Source organism: Dioscorea cayenensis, unplaced genomic scaffold (genome assembly GCF_009730915.1).
Source record: "Dioscorea cayenensis subsp. rotundata cultivar TDr96_F1 unplaced genomic scaffold, TDr96_F1_v2_PseudoChromosome.rev07_lg8_w22 25.fasta BLBR01002160.1, whole genome shotgun sequence".
Lineage (NCBI taxonomy): Eukaryota > Viridiplantae > Streptophyta > Magnoliopsida > Dioscoreales > Dioscoreaceae > Dioscorea > Dioscorea cayenensis.
The window spans coordinates 17,483-35,586 of record NW_024088551.1 but is presented as its reverse complement, the minus strand read 5'-3'; the positions used below and the strand labels follow the sequence as shown (position 1 = coordinate 35,586).

The 18,104-nt window shown below is 32.0% G+C and overlaps 3 protein-coding genes across 3 annotated transcripts; 1 reads left to right on the top strand and 2 right to left on the bottom strand.

The window, feature by feature from the left end:
* Positions 1 to 1,540: 1,540 nt before the first annotated feature.
* Positions 1,541 to 4,069, bottom strand: LOC120257486 (GTP-binding protein SAR1A). Its single transcript, XM_039264940.1, has 3 exons — positions 3,729 to 4,069; positions 3,501 to 3,632; positions 1,541 to 2,087 (listed from the first exon to the last, which is right to left on the bottom strand). The coding sequence occupies exons 1-3, from the start codon at positions 3,855 to 3,857 to the stop codon at positions 1,767 to 1,769; spliced, it is 582 nt and encodes a 193-aa protein (XP_039120874.1). The 5' UTR covers positions 3,858 to 4,069; the 3' UTR covers positions 1,541 to 1,766.
* A 2,827-nt stretch (positions 4,070 to 6,896) lies between these two features.
* LOC120257477 lies at positions 6,897 to 11,783 on the bottom strand. The gene is made up of 7 exons (XM_039264931.1): positions 11,630 to 11,783; positions 11,408 to 11,479; positions 10,956 to 11,020; positions 9,921 to 10,053; positions 9,714 to 9,797; positions 9,496 to 9,612; positions 6,897 to 9,407 (listed from the first exon to the last, which is right to left on the bottom strand). Exons 1-7 carry the CDS (start codon positions 11,753 to 11,755, stop codon positions 9,348 to 9,350), a joined length of 657 nt encoding a protein of 218 aa, XP_039120865.1. The 5' UTR covers positions 11,756 to 11,783; the 3' UTR covers positions 6,897 to 9,347.
* A 3,130-nt stretch (positions 11,784 to 14,913) lies between these two features.
* Positions 14,914 to 15,764, top strand: LOC120257479. Its single transcript, XM_039264933.1, has 3 exons — positions 14,914 to 15,315; positions 15,410 to 15,607; positions 15,690 to 15,764. Exons 1-3 carry the CDS (start codon positions 14,914 to 14,916, stop codon positions 15,762 to 15,764), a joined length of 675 nt encoding a protein of 224 aa, XP_039120867.1.
* The last annotated feature ends 2,340 nt before the right edge of the window (positions 15,765 to 18,104 follow it).

Below are 18,104 nucleotides of genomic sequence, written 5' to 3'. Positions count from 1 at the left end.
TTTAACCATTCAATGATGATTATGTCTTTATGTTTTGTAGATTGATGTGATATAAGGTTTGAAAGAGATGGGAACAAAGGGCTTCTTTCTATGTTCTTTATTTATGCTATTTTTTTTTAAAAAAAAAACTAGAAAGAAAAAAAGCAATTTATGAGAAATTGATATTTACTGTCCCATGATAAAATATAGAGTAAATCTATGGACATTGTTATACTTGTTATAGACTCTGAGTGTGTGTGTTGGTAGGAGTGCAAAGATGCAACCATGTTGAGCATTTTGGAACTATAAAGATGCAAATGAACAAAAATACAAAGTTTATAATTTATATTTAATGTCTAAATTTATGGATGAAAGTGTAAACAAAAACTAAATAAAATCTTTTTTTAAAAAAATTACTTTATCCTTTGATGTAATTTTGTAATTCAAGTTTTATGAAATTCACAGTTTAAGTGTATTCCTATCCTTAGCTTTGTTTAGTGGAAGTTCTATATATATATATATATATATATTTTTTTTTTTACTGGTATATATTTTACAAATTAAAAAAGTAACATGTTTTTCAATTTAATGGTTTATTCAATTGTGTTTTTAAAAGAAAGAAAATTGTTTGTAATAATGAAGACAATAAATAGTAAGTCCGTGTCTTATTGAGTTAGTTGCCTTGTTTATATTACTTTGGAGAAATAGATGTTCAATCAATTTCTCCATTTATGATTTAATTATTAATAAAAAAAATTATGTGAATAAAACAAATAAGAAAAGTTTTGTCTGTTTTGATTCTTTCATTTTCGTTGATTTATATCGCCTAACAGTGAAATTAATTCTTTAAATATGTGATGCATAGCAGCTAGAAGCCTAGAAGTGAGATGTCATAGTTGTCCCCTTCTAATGCTCTAAAAAAATTCAAAATTTAAAAATATTATTATACTTTGAAAAAAAGTTCCCCTCACTCAGCCCACCAACTCATTTCTTCTAGTTTTTAAGAACTAAGCTGTAAACCTCATTATAATGTATTTAAGATGTAAAAATTCTATTGACTACCATTAATCTACTATATTTTTTTACCAAGATGAGCGGCTAGTCGCTAAGAAGGATAAAGGCGTGCATAAATCCTGACGGAGTAAGTGAAAATGGAATCCATACACATATAAGCACTAAACTTTTACCTGTTGTAAAAACTCTAATAAAAACCCGATTACTAATAGATCACTTGATAATCAATCATTAATCTACTGTATTAATGGAATAAAATTAGTTTGGGAACATGACTTTATGAGTTTCCTGCAAACATAGTTCCAACAAGAGAGTTGTTCATAAACAAAGCTTAGAAAGTTCTTACTATATCAAAATTAAACCAATTATTAAAAGGAGAGTATTTTTTTAAGTTCTTGAAAAACACAAAAGCTGACTAAATAATGATCTCTAAACATAAATAAGATTTATTTTGTCATCCATTGTTTGATGAATCACAAACTAGCAAAACAGTCTCTAAAACATAAAATATACAGGGAAAAAGCATTTTTGATAATTAGACACACACTGAACCAAACAAATAAGTAACCATAAATAAAAAGTTACATTTCAAACTTCTACAATGTTTTTCTTTTTTTGTTCTCTTTGGTGGCCATCCCATTGAATATTTCCACTGGGAGCTGGTGAAGAAGACATGAAATACTGGGCAAGAAGGTGAATAAATAATGATGCAATGTTGTGTTTTTTTTTTCACCATTCACCAACAAGGCTTTACAAAATAAGGTTAAGTTCTTTCACTTGATGTATTGGGAGACCCATTTGAATCCATCGCCGTAGCCCATTTTACGAACAATGCTACACATGAAGACCTCGAGAGGCCGGACATTGGAATCGACAAGATTTACCTTACCTTTGCCTGTTGTGAAATTGCTAAGGCCAAGATGGTAGCGCAACTCTTCTTCTGATGCCGCATATGGGATGTCGATCTTGTTCCCCAGTATAAGGAAAGGTACCTTTGCCAGTGAATCATCCGAAAGGAGCGCATCTAGCTCCTTCTTTGACTCTGCAAACCTGTCCTTGTCATAGGCATCCACCAGATAAACCACAGCATCCACCTGCCATGGAGTTTAGGATTTCATTCTTTCAAGGTCATGCGTATAGGCACTAAAGGGTATAAACACCTTTTTAATGGTTTAACAGTGAGTTAAAAAAAGACAATAGAACAGGCAACACGGGTTAAAAAAAAAGAAGGTATTGCTTGCTGCGAACTTATGTAGGCACATCATATGGACATTATTTGCCATAATTTGAATGGTGACAGGCATGCCATTTCACATAGTGGAGAAAAGCCAACGAGACCGATAGAACAAAAAAAGTCAAGTTGTATAACATCTTGTTAACAATGGAATAAAGAACAAAACATTTATTCATAATCCAAATGAGACAGAATAGAGTTGAGTCAAAAGTAACCAAACCAATTCCTTCATCATCACTCTATATATTATTCTTGCAACTGGGAATTCAATAGGGATGCATTGCACTTAATATACCCATCGATGGTCAATTTGGATTTATTCCACACCATTATCAGCCCATTCATATGGCCAACCTTGAAGATTCAAATCAATTGGTTAGCAGGTAGGAATCAAAAGCTTTCCAACCACCAAGAAATCTAAGCTTAAGATCAATGGTGGGATTTCTCATCTATGTCTCCCCAAGATACTTTATCTAAAATTCCTAAATCACCTCCACAAATAGTAGAGCAAGAAAAACACTAAGCTCCTTGGGGATTTACAGGGCTGATTTAATCAGTAACCCAAACAACCAGTCATAGACATTCTAAAATATTTATTGTTTCAGAAACTAGCTTGCACAGCATCTCATTACCAAGAGCAATCCAAGGGTATTACTATAACAATATCATAGTCTACACTTTAAGAGAGCAAAATGAGTTGAAGAATTCCAATGGAAAGCACAGGCTATGAATGTATACCAACGGGCACAAGGATGGAACAAATTAGACTACAAAGGTATAAGAAAGTGCCTTGAGACGGACGACAAGTCCAAAACAAGTATCATAATTTACAAGTTCAATGGTTTTGTAAAAATAGAAGGAAGCTAGAGGTTTAAAACACCTAAGCTAGAGCTCCGATAGAAAGACAAACATGAACAACATAGATGCACAAACATCTAGAGAGAACAATTGCAAAGCCATAAGGAAGGCCAAACTGAAAATGCAGAACAATAAGGAGTTACCAGGTGACAACATTTGATTTCCAAGAACTCTTATTCAAATATCAATCACAAAAGATTTTTTTTTTTTTTAAAGAAAACCTACTAAGGCACAAGCTTAAGCCAGAGGCAAAGCCATTTTGACACTCTCTACGAGAAATACAGTAAGCACATTTTTTGGGTAACAATTGGCATTCAATCAATAGCTTCCATGTTTTCAGAATCAGAAATAGCATGAAATAAGTTATACTAAAAAGCAGTAAAAAACATATAAGATAAGGAGATCAAAACTAGACCTTGGCGTAGTAATCCTTCCAGACACGGCGAGCAATCTGATGGCCACCAAGATCGAAAGCTTTGAACTTGATCTTCCCAATACTCAGCTCCTCCGATGTTGGGTACTGCGTTGGCTGGTGCTGCACCAATCTCTGTCCACGCACAAGATCAAAACACACTCACCATAAAAAACCCCAAAATTTGAACAAATTCACATCCCCAAACCAAATCAAAAGGCAAAACCAAACCTCATCTTTGAGCATGTGGAGCAGCGTCGTCTTCCCGGCATTATCAAGACCGAGAAACAAGATCTTCGCCTCCTTCTGCCACAATCCAAGCGATGCAAGCACGCCATAGAACCAATCGAAGAGAAACATGGTGGCTGGTGATGAATTACTCGGTAGACGCACCAATCACACCAAATTGCCTTGAGCCACGCCGGAATCCGGTCGGAATCGATCTGATCCGGCGACGCTAGCCCTGATCTAGCCGCCGGAGATGAAGATTAGAAGCGATAGAAACCCTAGAAATAGATCGAAGGCAATGAAAGAGCGAAGAAGAGAAAGAGATGAAGATCGATGAGAAAGAGACGAGGACGTGGTGAGCTTTGGGAGGTTTATATAGAGGGAATGTGGCTGACCGGAATCACCGGACCAGCCGGTGGTATATGCGAGTTATTAGTGTGTCTATATATTTATTATTCTATTTTTTTAAAAAAATATTAATACACCCAAAATCGAATCCAAAGATCTTGGACGAGCTTACTTTATGTCTGTGCAGGGGTTTATTTTTTTATTTTATTTTTAATGGGACACTTGTGATCTATTTATCAAAATAATAATTAATTATAATTATAAAATTTACCTATGTATATATAATATTTTACTTTTTTTCTAATTTTTATTTGTTAATTATAATTATAGATTTCGTTTTATGGTGGGAAGAGTGTTTAATTAGTGGAGGTTTTTTTTATATATTAAAAAAATAGAAGAACATAGTAAAAAAAAATAGCAACTGAAAAAAAACAAAATTAAAAAAAAAACCGTAAACAAAATCATAAATCGAAAATAAAGAAGCAATCACTAGCAGCAGTGAGACACTCCAAAACTAGACTAAAAATAAATAAAACTATAAAAAAAATTATTGACTTAGATAAATCGACAATATCTACAAGTAAGGGTTTACTCATGCTGATGAAGGAAGTGACTCATCTCTCGAACTAGGACCTAGGTGGAGTTTTTTTTTTATTTATGTTTAAAATCTTATAAATATCGAACCGAATTATTACATTAGAAACGATTGATCTATCAAATTAAATAAAAATATTAAAAAATTCAATGTATAATAATCTTATAAAGAAAACACACAAGACCAATTTCAACAGGTAAAAGTCAAAATAAGCAATTATTATCAATTTATAGTATGAAATATTTTCACAGGGTAACCGGGAAAATCCGGTTTGAACTTTGAAATAAAGCCAACCAGGGGAACACCCAATCTGGCCCATGCTTCGTCATTAAACAGATCTCAGCCATTGATTTAAGACCTACTAGGATAACCCTGACCGTTGGATGCTGGGCTGATGTTTGGCTTGTGAGTTCCGCCGGAGCATTGGAACGGATCGGCAGCAACGGTTGGATGTTAGGCTAGTGGTTGGTGGCGCAGTTGATGTGCGCATGGTCCACGTGATCTTCACGTGCTTAAACTTGTATCTCCACGTGATAGATTGTGTTGGTGGGCCGAGCCCAAGATGAAGGATCACGTGATGAAAGTTTTATTAGGCCCATATTAGGGGTTGGCCCACTAATTGAAACCAACTGTGGATAATAACCCATGCTCCAATCTAACTTTTTAATCTCAACCATTCATTAAACTCATTTTTCATTATTTATTTATTGGAATGTTTAAATATTTCACTATTTCAAGCCAAATATTACTATTTGGAATAACTTAATTACTATACAATTAAGTTAAATTAAATTAAAATGATTAATTAATATAAAAATATTTTTAAAAAATTAATAAAGTATTTATCAATTCCACAACAAAAATACTTTTTATACGATGAAGTAAAATAAGAATTCAAATGGTCAAAGCAACCATTTATTCTATTGACACATGATTCTCTTTGTAAAGTAATCGTGAAAAAATGAGTTCAAATTTGAGTCTACGCATAATAAAAGTATATATATTGTTGAGTTTGTGATTACACTTCACACATATGCTTGACCCGATATATGACTTATTCACATTTATATATATATATATAATCAGATGGATCGATTACGTAGTATTTGATGATATATAACATGTTTGATATTCGTTGTAAAATAAAAAATTATGAATTTTGATGAAAATGTTTGAATAATGTATATTTGTATCTTTAAAATTGAGGACATTTCAGTCATTTTACGTCCATCTAAATTCCAAATGGTTGAGGGTTCTGAAGCCTTCTATATAAATAGCAGCTCCTCCGCCCGCGGAAAACCCTAACCCTAGTTTTTGTGCTGGACTTCCAAAGCTTCTGCTCCTTCGGCCTTCACGCTCAGGTTTGAGAACTGAATCGAGCTCGAAATCTCTATGATTTTCTTCTTGTTCAAAGATTTATCCGATTTTGGTGGAATTTTCGTTGATATCGCTGGTTTTTTTCTGATGATTTTGAGCTAAGGAATGGCGAAATCGAAGAACCACACCGCGCATAATCAGTCCTATAAGGCTCACAAGAATGGGATCAAGAAGCCCCGCAGGCATCGGCATACCTCCACCAAGGGGGTAACCATCTCGCCATAGTTTTGCTTTAATTTCCTTAAAAAACTTTCCCTTTTTCCCGTAATTGAAGTATTGGTTCTTGTTGATGATGCAGATGGATCCCAAGTTCCTGAGGAACCAGAGGTACGCCAGGAAGCACAACAACAAGGCTGGCGCGTCTGGGAGTGAAGGAGAGGAGTAGAATGGATGTGGTATCAGCTGCAATGGGGTTCTTTTAAGTCTTTGGTTTTACTTGTATTGTTGAGCTGTTCTTGCATGCTATTGTTTAGGAACTGGAATTCTAATCATTTGGCTGTATTGAGTTATCAACACTTCTTTAGTTACATACTCCAGTTCTTTGTGCTATGTTGTGTTCTTGTTGATTGTGCATTACTTAATCTGAACAGGTGCTGCACCTTCTATTGATGCCTGTATTAAAAATCTGATTTTGCTCAATTTGGATCAATTGATGCATTCTAATTAATAAGTTGTGTGTTTGGGGTTTTAGGATGAATTTCACTCTTGCTATATAAAGTATGTATTTTTGTTGCTTTATCCTGATGCTTGCTATCAACTGGAACAAGGGCCAAACTTTCTACTCAGCGTTCCTGAAGGGATATCCAAACTAGTTGATGTCTTCTAACTAGTCGAGCTATTTATTGTGTGTAATGTATATCAAAGTTGTAATGGGTTTAACTCTATTGCTTGAGCTGAATGTACTCTGTATCATGTTGCTTTTCAGTTTATACTTTTTAGGCCAAATGGGGCAAGTGCTAAACTTTGTACCTGTACTTGTTTTATTGTGCTATGTTTTTGAATTAAGTGTGTTCTCATTAATCTGTTGTGAAGTAGGGAAAGTGAATGAGTTAATGTAAATTGCTTTAGGTTGCTTTTTGGGTGATATTGTTTGCTCTCAAGTGACACAGCTGTGCAAGTGCCAAACTTACTAACAATGTCAATTCTTAAAAACTGATTTTGATTGTTTCTCATTTGAATTATTAGTGGCATAATGGCATTTACATTATACTGCACTATTTATGTATGTGGGAACTTATGTTTTGTCATCAATTCAGTTGTTTGGGTTACATAATTAAGCTTTGCATTCTGTATGCTTTTTGGTTGATCTTGACTTGATTTGAACTAGAATTCTATGGTTATATTGGTTAACGTGCGACTTACTTCAAAACTTCAAAGAGAACAGGAATGCTGGTTATCAATAGCGATGAAGTATGCTTATCGGTGAAGTGAGGGCTCATTTGTGTGTGGAACCTTTGTGTCTTGATCACTGTCATGTCTACTCTGTAGATTTGCAAGCAAGTGCTTATTTTCCTAGAATTTCTAATTAATCCAATTTTTCTTTTGTAACATTTAGCATGATAATCTTTCAGTAATAAAGAATGATTGTTAGACTTTTCGGTGATGTGCTTCCTTTTTGTGTCTTCTTCTTCTTCTCAAATTTGCATTATTTAGAATATATGGATGTATGTAAAAGAGAAGGAAATTGTGGGAACTCATGTGAAACTGTGATGATTCAGGTAAAAATATCAAAAGTATGAAAATAATTATGATATCTGTCAACTATATAATATGGCTTAACCATATGACCTATCATTTTCTTTCAATTTTAATGAAAGGAATGACCATTATAGCATCAACAAGTCAAATTGGCAATCATATTCAATTAAGTAATTGAGTCACTAGATTTTCTGATGGCCCTATAAATGTTTTACCTTATAGTTGGCCTGTAATGATAATTCAAGATTGATTAAGTACTGCCATGATTGAAACATAGATCCAATATGATCATGTTGGCTTTCTGCTGTAACTGGAATTGGACCTCCTAGATTTTGATTTTGATGGATTTGCTGTGATATTAATGAAATTAGACTTCAATTTTGGTTCACCTTCAACCTAACTTATTTGGTTTGGATAAAAATCGTAAAACTACGATACATATCTATGGTCCTTAGTCAGTCTTGTGGCTATGCCTTGAGACTCTTGTTTTAAAATTGGCGGAATTTAGGCAATTCTGTACACGCTACCTTTGGGGTATCTGGATATCTGTTGCATTTGAATTCTGTTGATATTTTTCCATTGTTTTTCCTCAATCTTTTTTCAATTATGTATGACAACTCATAGTAAGCATGTGCTTTGTATTGTCACTGTCTTGCCTGAAAATGATAGGTGGATTGCAATTTGTCTAGAATGCATTAATCTCTTTTGACTTGGCCTGACTGTTCTCCAAATTAGTTAGCTAGTGCCATCTACCCTACTGGCATACCACCGGTGCAAATTGCTCCTAGTATTTTGATAATTTTTTTCCATCTTTTCATGGCCTTAATCTTCCGAGCCTCATTTTGATTTTTGCTCATAACTATTCTTTTGTTTCCTTTGTATTTAAGCATCTAATCAAATTAGGTGAATTGTTCTCTTGTCATTCAACATGCCGCCATTGTTTGGATTCTAGAATGGAAAATTTTAATTGCACCTTGATGTTTTCATTTCCTTAACCTTTTGTAGAATGTGAGATCATCGCTCACCTTCATGCTTCGAACCATGTAATAATTGACTGTCAAATTACTTATTCATTTTGTTTGCTCTGGCGGTTAAAATATCGATGCCAGGGTGAGATTTTATAGTTTGTGTTCTTCTTTTGTTTATGATTGATTACAAACAACCGATGTCGTAGAATGTTTTCATTCGGTTGATGGAAACTTCCCGCCATAATGATTAGTTGCTTTGCATTGTGATCCAAGTGTTCACTGTTTCAGTGTTTCCCACTCTTGTAACACTCACATGGAAATGAAAAGCCTGACTTGCTGCTTAGGAAATGAAACATGGTTTCTTGCAATTATATTTGAATGAATTTGCTGTTGCTTTGAATTACAATGACAACCATTAGATTTCTTCTTTTATAAGTATTTTTATGCTTTGAGTGAAACAGACATAAACATAATAAATAAATAAGTTGCATGAGAGAACTGCATTTGGACTTGATTCTTTTACAAACTCTACAAAAGTCAACTGTTTCTTGTTATTGTTTTTGTGTATACATTTGAAATTGAATTCTGTATTTACTATTACATCAACGTTTAAATGTTGCCAAGGAGGAACTCGAGTCATCTGTGTATGTTTATGATGTGATGCCCTCGTTCATTCATGTCGAAACTATAAGTCCCCTGTTGACAAAATGGATAAGTATCGATTAGTCAAACATTTGCTTACAATCGAGACAACATCTTTTTCAGTTAATGAATTTCAACTTACATGGATCTGTTGTTCTTCTTCCAGATGCTGCTGCCACTGCCAGTGTTGGATTGATGAGACCATTCTCATTATCAGATAAAACGGTAAGACAATCCCGATCGCTCTCAGTATGAAAACCTACCAAATTGAAACTTAATTCATCACAATTTGAATTCACAGATTGATTACAAACTCAATGAAATTACAGTCTTTTTATTCTTGTTGTTTATATAACTCACAGTGAGAAGTGGGAATGCATAGTGATGATCTTCTCCAGCTGATAGCACAAAAACAAGATGTTTGTACAACAAGTAGACTGTGAACTGCACTCAAATGAGATCAAAATCAAATTCATTGTCCCAAAAAAAAAAATCCTTGAAGGTATAAGTAACTTTTTTTTTTTTGGTTTTCTCTTTCAATTGTTTGAAATAGAAATTTCTGCTCACCATTAAAGCAATAGCTCTGCAGTATGAGAAGATTCTTTCAGTTGCTGCATAGCAAGCTGGATTGAAGTAATGATAGTCTTCATCTTCATCTTCTGGCCTTGCTTGGTAATACCTCTGCACTTCCAGACTATCTCTGCATTCAAAGTTAAAAAAGGGTGAATAAGTTTTGGTACATTATTTACAGGCTTATATTTGATGTGATGTTCGTGTTTGTGTGTGTTTTTTTTTTTTTTTACTTTTTAATTTTTCATTGCATGCACACAATCACCAAACCTCATAATTGTAAGTGTATAAATGCAAAATTTACAGTTGGTTTCTTCCATTGTATAAAGGCTCATTTCTATATATATATGATTATGTATATATACTCATAATAAAATGTTTGGTTGCACATTTGTTCTTTCTTCATGTACGTATGTATGTATGTATGTATGTATGCACTTTTCTTATTAAATATGTATATCTTTAAGTATTGTGTGTTTGCCATAGATATATATATATACACATGATTTGATAAACAATGTATATATACGCCAATGTCATCTACGGACACGCGTAGAGCCTCTGTAGATGACTAATTTAAACAATATTGTATATAAATAAGAGTGGATTGATGGGATTTTTTATTATTGACGAGATGAAAATTTTGTTAACTTTTTCATTGTATTATTATTCATAAAATATTGTATATCTTACTTGATATTATTTATAATACTGTTTAAAATCCAACACATAGAGTAATTTATCTACGAACTTTCTCAAAGAACCGGTCTATAAATATATATATATATATGTATGAACTGTGACAGGTGTATACTATACATATGTATATATATATATCATGGTAAAATACATGTAGATAAATTATTATTTGTGTCAATAATGCTGATGTGGCTTGGTGGGACCATTTAATAATTTTAGTAGTGGGGGCCACCAAGCAGTCCTCTGATTACTCTTTTATCTCCCATGATTGTGGAGAAAAATTTAAATTTAAATTCAAATTAAAAGAGGAAATTCATAAAAGAAAAAGTTTACCTAATAGTTACTGGCACATCTACCAGTGCCTTTTTGGGTGGTGCACTGTACCCTGGCTCAAATTTCTGCAAATAAATAAATTAATTAATACAAAATTTTCAAAAATAAATAAATAAATACATTTGTAAACTACATTTCAAATTTGGATGAAAATTTTCTCCATGGATTTAAATAAACACACCTTTTTTTTTTGGTATTTGAAAAAACATAAAATATATATATAGAACTAATCATACCAACCATTTTTAAACTGACAAGATTGATTGCAAGCATAAACACAAAAAAGAAAAAGGGTACTTGATTCCCAAAAAAAACAAAATCAATTAAATAAATAGATAATAATAATAATAATATAATAATAATAATAATTGAGAAATAGAAACAAAACTAAGATTAATGAAGCTTACAAAAACTGAAAACAATTTTTCCATTGTCTTGTTTTGAATTCTCACCTGCAAACAAATTTCACAAACAGTGCTCCCTTTCTCTTCACACCATCTTTGTATACATCCTCTGTGAGCAAACTATAAATACCAAAAAAAAACACCAAAATAACTAAAACATTCATACCTTATTAAAAATAAAAAATAAAAAACCAAAACTTTCCAATAAATTCATGAATAAAAAAGAAAACTAAAAATTTAAAAAAAAAAAAGAGATAATTTTTGTGATACCTTTAGAGTCCCAGAACAAGCACAAGGTGACTCCATTTTTGTTTCTTTTTCATCTTCTTCTTCATGGCAAATTCTACAAATACATAGAACCATAAAACTAGAAGTTGGTGCTCTTGAAGATGCCATTATATACTCTTCTTCTTCTTCTTCTTCTTCTTCTCTCTCTCTCTCTCTCTTTGGTGTGAGTTTAAGTAGAGGAGAGGGAGATGGAGGAGCTAAAAGGATGTGATAAAATGACGATTTTGCCCTTTCAACACGGTTTGATTTAGGCCTGGTTGGACGGCAGTTCAGCACTAGAAAGGACTTTGACCATTCAAGATGAGCAAAATAATATGTGGTGTTTTAAGGGGTTTATTTGAAAATTTTCATTTGAATGGTGGATGTGTAGGATCATGTGCCTTGAGATTTGCAACTGTTTTTATCTGACGGTCAAGATTGTTTGGATTGGTGCTCTGAAGAAGTCTTGTGAACCATTTTATTAGTTTTTTTTTTTTTGTATTTGAGAGTGGTTTTGTGTATATACCCTTGCAAAAATTATAATTATTTGAGAAATTTTCAATTAAGTTACATTTTGACCAAAACATTTAATAAAAAACAATTAATGTAGCAAAAAAAATTGTGATGATTTTTTGTGTATATACCTCTACAAAATTTACTGATATGAGTTAACAGTGATTACTATACTTATAAATAATGTGCAATAAAAAATAGAAATGTATAGTGTTTTAATCTCAAACCGTTAAATTATTTTTTGCACAGTAATCAAACAAATCATATCGTTCAATCCTATCTCTACTGAATCACTGCATTAATTTATAAACGAACCCACTGCATATTAGACTGATTACCATTTAACCAATGGCACTCCCCTATATAATATGTTCTATAAAAGATGTATATCTAATAAAAATCTAAGTACTTAGCATTTTGGCCAAAACTTTTGATAACAAAATTAATTAGTGCACCAAAAAAAAAGGACTAGATTGCTTTTTTCCCCAAACAAAGAAAGAAATAATAATCTTTCTTTAAAAGATTTAAGATATCAACAATTTAATTATTATTAAATTATAACATTTTGGAGGAGGTAGGCAAATCCAAAATATCATTTATAATAAATTATTCCTTTTTATGAGAAAAAAAAATATGCAAGTTTTGGATAACAAGTCCAACTTTTTAGATATTGAATTTATTACAAAACTTTTATATAAATTATTAATTAATTTGTATACTTATTAAGGACCACATTTTTGTTATTTTTTTACAATGTATATAGTTTGTGAATTTTCTTATATACCCCTCTAAAATTAAAATTTTACTTAAGTGTCACACATTTTATTATATGACTATATATATATATTAAATAATCACTTGACTGAAACAAAAGAACAATTGAATTTTTATTCATAACTCAACTTTGTCTATTACCATGATGCCAACATTGACCAAGTCATATATATGGCTTTGTTTGGATTAATATAAAAACATATAAAAAAAAATAAAAAAAGTTTTAAAAAATTTGATTTCATTTGTTTATTTATTGATATTAATTAATTATTTTATAACCACCCAAAAAGCTAGATACATTTCCTTAAAGTATTAATTAACACAATGATAAAGACAAACTATGTGCATGCTTGCATGATAATTAAGAAAAAACTGTGATTAAGTTAAACTTCATGGAACTTTTCATTAGAGATTAAAATAAAATGAAGTCATGAAAAACATAGGGAAATATTTAATAAATAACATTGAAAACATGCTCTAATATGATAAAAATTAAATTATCAACATCTTGTTGTACAAATGATTGTATTGTGTCCTTTGTTATTTGTGACAATTTTTTCATATTTATGGTTGGAATATTTTGTTGTACAAATACAAAAGAGTTTGATAAATCTATCACAATTTTGTATTAGTACATCTACTTGTTTTCATTACAAATATTCACACATACAGAAACAAAAAATTTTATCAGGGGTATATAAGCAAAATAATTAAAAATAAAATTTTATTATTATTATTATTATTTTTCTATGTGATAAATGAAGCTCACAAGAAACTAACACGGGTGTGTGAATTTTTTTTAATTATAGACCATGAAGCTTCATTAATTCTTTTTTTTCCTATATTTTTTTCTCTAATTGGCCGGCCTAAAAGGCTTGTGTATTTTAAAGTGTTTTGGTTGAATGGGTCCATTGAAGTCATTGGATGGATCAATTGAAATCACTTAACATATGCACACTCACATCAATGATTTGATTTGATATTGTATATAAATAAATAAATAACTTTTACATATAATAATTATTTTTTAAAATTTTTGATAAATTATATAAAATACACTCACGTATTTGGCTATCTCAGGACCATTATAGTGATGGTAATTAGTAACCATTTACCTAGATTTCAGGACCATTATAGTGATAGTAATTGGTAATCACCTACCAAAGTTTTAATTACCATTGTCATCAAATCACCAACATTTTTTTAGACATGAGTTTGGCTGAGTATAAGCACTGGCTGGCAAAGAGAGCAGCCATGGCTGAATTTTAATACTAAATGTGTTTCAGTTTGATGACTGAAGTTTTGTTTTAAATTAATAGATGATTAGTAGTGGAACAAGTGGAGGGTCAAGATGAGTTCATCAAGTTTTTTGTTTCAAGTTCTAGGCAGATTTGTGTTTGTTGAGTTGTGGGACAAATGGAGGGCCAAGATGAGTTCATCATGTGTTTTGTTTCAAGTTCTAGGCAAGGTGGTGTAAGTGTGTTGTTGAGCTGAGTTGTTTCATTGTTGGTTAAGTCAAGGGTAGTATTGTCTTTTACTAGTTTATTAGGTCTATGTTTATGTTTTTCCCTCAAAATTGAGCAGCCCCTTTCATTGTTCTCTAAAATTAACTTTTTCAGCCTTTTACTGAGTTTCCTCTGCAAACTGCAGCTCCACCAGGCTGCCTTAGATCTATGAATTGTTTCTACCAGCTCTCCTCAAACCTTCACATGATAGCTCATCAACTGTGAAGTGAGTGGTGTTTCTATTATAATTTTAACATTTATGCATTGTTAAGATTGTAGACTTGTAGTGGTTTTTTAATGGCATTAGGTTTTGTTTGGAATCTTAGGATTTGTATTACTGATGCCTCAGTTTATTCTTATTGAAGGAACCAACCTAGATCTCAGATGTCTGGCAGATGTTGCAATCAAGAGACAAGCCTTGCAAGACCTGGGGACACACGTTGGGGATCTCATTATTGTACAATACTTCGTCTTCAAATGATGTGGCCAGCGGTAATGGATGTTGTTGGAAATGTTCATGATGATGGAACTAATCCTGAACAACAAGGTGTAGCTTTGGGTTTGATTTATCGCATGGAAAGATTTGAATTTGTGTTCATATTATTTTTGATGAAAAAGGTGTTAGGTATAACAAATGGCTTGTCACAAGCCTTGCAAGAGAAAAATCAAAATATAGTGAATGCTTTAGACATGGTTGAAGGTGTCAAGTTTAAGTTGCAATCATTGAGAGATGATGGATGGGATGAATTGTTGGCTAATGTTTCAAAGTTTTGTGTTGAAAATGATATTGAGATGCCAAATAATATGGAAGAAAGATTGTTGGTCCGTGGTCGTCCAAGACGTGAGAAGCAAACCACTACATATTTGCACTATTATCGTGTTGAGGTTTTTTACTCGGTTAGTATTTTTCATATCACTTTCACTTTTTTATTTGTTATTAAACTTTACATTTTTATTGATTAATGTTTGTTTTATTATTTTGTTATGTCAGGTTCTTGATATGATCATGCAAGATATGAATACTCGTTTTTTAGAATCTACTATTGAATTGCTTTCTTGCATAAGTTGCCTTGATCCAAAACAATCATTTTCAAGATTTGATCGTCATCAAATTAGTTCAGTATTGCGAGTTGTATCCGGAAGATTTCTCAGAATTGGATCGAATGGCATTAGTAGATCAATTAGAGATGTATATATATGACATGGGAAAAATGTTGATTTTTCTTCACTAGGAAGCATTGGAGAACTTGCTATAAAGTTGGTTGAAACAGAAAAAACATCTCAGATATCCTCTAGTTTATCGGTTGATTGAGTTGGCGTTGGTCTCTGCTGTTTCAACTGCTTGATTGAAAGAGTTTTTTTCAGAGCAATGAATATCATCAGACCCGATTTTGCGCAACAAAATGGAGGATGATTTTTTGACTGATAGCTTGGTTTGCTATATTGAGAAAGACATATTTAATGAAATTGATAATGAAGATATTTTACAGTATTTTCAAAATATGCGAACTCGTAGGATTCAATTGGCACCTCTTGATCATAGTAGTAATAAGAGTGGCTCAAGTGTTGGCATGTAGTTTGTATTTGTATTTTTCATTGTTATTTCACTTGTTATGTTTTGTATTTGAACTTTGTTCGTATATTTATTATTGATATTGAATGTCGACTTAGTTTGTATTGTCCTTTAAATTTGTCTGTGTCTTTTGTAATTAATATCAAACATTGACTTTTATTTAAGCCCGGGTTGGACCAAATTTCCCGCCACTGTATATTGGATAGATGCCAAGTATAACAATTTGTGAAAACTTGTATTTTAAATTAACAACTATATATATATATATATAAACTTTAAACTATGTTAGATTATTGTTTAACATATGAATTTTAAATTTCAAGCTTTAAGTGTATTATTTAAAGTTTTCATACTAGAATTAAAATAAAGATGTTTCCCTCATACAAAAAAAGGGTCATTATTACTTTATATCCTTGTAAAAAGGTCAAAAACCACATATATATTTATACATCTATATATATATAGAGAGAGGGTAAGTATTCTATGAATGTTACGTTGATTTTTCATTGTTGGATCGAAAGTCAATGGTGGTTATTGTTGAAATGGATAGTAATACAGTATTTATAAATAGTGAAACAGTAAAAAATTGGGATATGTAGTGTTTTAATTTAAACTTTTAAATCATTTTCAACACAGTACTTTAACAAATAAGAATTGTTGATTTTTATTCCTAATAGACCTACAGAAAAAAAAAGAACTAAATAAAAAATACATCACATTACCCTTACCCTTTCTGTCTCTCTCTTGTATGTCTACTGTTCTCATCCGCTGACGTCTAAGGATACTTATTGTCATATAATATATATATATATATATGTTATAAACAAATATTTTAATGGATGCCTACTGTAGCAATTTCATTGTAGCAGCCGATATTATTATAGCAACTTCTAGAGATTCATCATGATCGTACCTGCAACATCGAGTGACCGCCCTAGTAGATCTTGTAGCAAGCCGTAGTGATTACTTATTCCACCAACCGTAGTATTTTTGGACCGTCGGATCGAATCGATCCTGGCCGTTCATTCAACTCTTGTAACCCTATAAATACCCCCTCATTTTGTATACTTTGGAAGATATAGAGAAGAGAAAGAAAAGAGAGAAATAAAAGAAGAAAGAAGAAGAAGAAGTTAATTTTTCAGGGTTTTTGGGTTTTTGGTAAATACTCTGGCTCTCTATTCTTATTACTATCTTTACATTTATAACATATATATTTTTAACACGTTATCAGCACGAATTTGCTCATATGATTTTAATTTTCTTTGACTCATCTAATATATATGTTATATATGTGGAATCCATTTCTAACACTTTGAATGCAGGAAGGATCGACAGATAATATAATACTACCAAACCATACATTTTATTCAGTCAACAATACATAAGATTTTCTTAGAAGCATACATAAAAAAACATACAATTACTAAAAGCCACTAAGGCTAATATTGCGATACTTTTTAAAAATAAACAAGAAAAAAACACTAATATTATTATTACTGATGAGTTTTTCCATCAAATCCAAATTATCAAGCATCATCTTTTTCCTAAGTTTTTCACGGCAACCCTCTCTCCGTGATCGTTGACAAAAACCTGGTAAAAGATCCGTCGAGCCCTTTTTCTCTTCTCCGACGCCCTTCTCACTACTTCGCCGGCCCCTTCGAGGTTTTCTCCGTCGGCAACTCGTGCAGGCTTTTCTCCGTCGGCTGACTCGGTCGGATTTTCTCCGTCGGCCCCCTATTTTCTTCTCTCCCCTATTTTTTTACTTCTTCTTCCCTTTTAAAATTATAATCACTTTCAAACAAATTTTAATTCCCAATCTTTCGTAATAATTGCGGTAGTATGAACGATCCGTATGCATGAGCAGATCTGGTATGCATGAACGATTGTATACATGAATAGTACCGTATACATGAACATTATAGATGCTTTATGTTTTATTCTGTACTCTCTATTCTAATTACATGTTGTATTATTATTTTTGAAGAGAAAATGGCAAATATTGCAAAAAGAGAATTTGAGGCCCTTCAAATCTCGGGTAGCAATTATATATCCTGGAGCCTCGATATCAAGCACCATCTGAAAGCAAGAAACACGAGTAAAACTATCGAGGCTA

Excerpts from the sequence above, each read along its gene's own strand:
- LOC120257486 (XM_039264940.1), bottom strand. The coding sequence starts at position 3,857 with ATGTTTCTCTTCGATTGGTTCTATGGCGTGCTTGCATCGCTTGGATTG. Across the intron at positions 3,633-3,728 it reads TCCACATGCTCAAAGATGAG|AGATTGGTGCAGCACCAGCC; the intron begins GTTTGGTTTTGC and ends GTGCGTGGACAG. Across the intron at positions 2,088-3,500 it reads GGAAGGATTACTACGCCAAG|GTGGATGCTGTGGTTTATCT; the intron begins GTCTAGTTTTGA and ends ACTCCATGGCAG.
- LOC120257477 (XM_039264931.1), bottom strand. The coding sequence starts at position 11,755 with ATGGCATCTTCAAGAGCACCAACTTCTAGTTTTATGGTTCTATGTATT. Across the intron at positions 11,480-11,629 it reads CTTGTTCTGGGACTCTAAAG|TTTGCTCACAGAGGATGTAT; the intron begins GTATCACAAAAA and ends TGGTATTTATAG. Across the intron at positions 11,021-11,407 it reads TTTGTGAAATTTGTTTGCAG|AAATTTGAGCCAGGGTACAG; the intron begins GTGAGAATTCAA and ends ATTTATTTGCAG.
- LOC120257479 (XM_039264933.1), top strand. The coding sequence starts at position 14,914 with ATGGATGTTGTTGGAAATGTTCATGATGATGGAACTAATCCTGAACAA. Across the intron at positions 15,316-15,409 it reads GTGTTGAGGTTTTTTACTCG|GTTCTTGATATGATCATGCA; the intron begins GTTAGTATTTTT and ends TTGTTATGTCAG. Across the intron at positions 15,608-15,689 it reads TTAGTAGATCAATTAGAGAT|AAAAAACATCTCAGATATCC; the intron begins GTATATATATGA and ends TGGTTGAAACAG.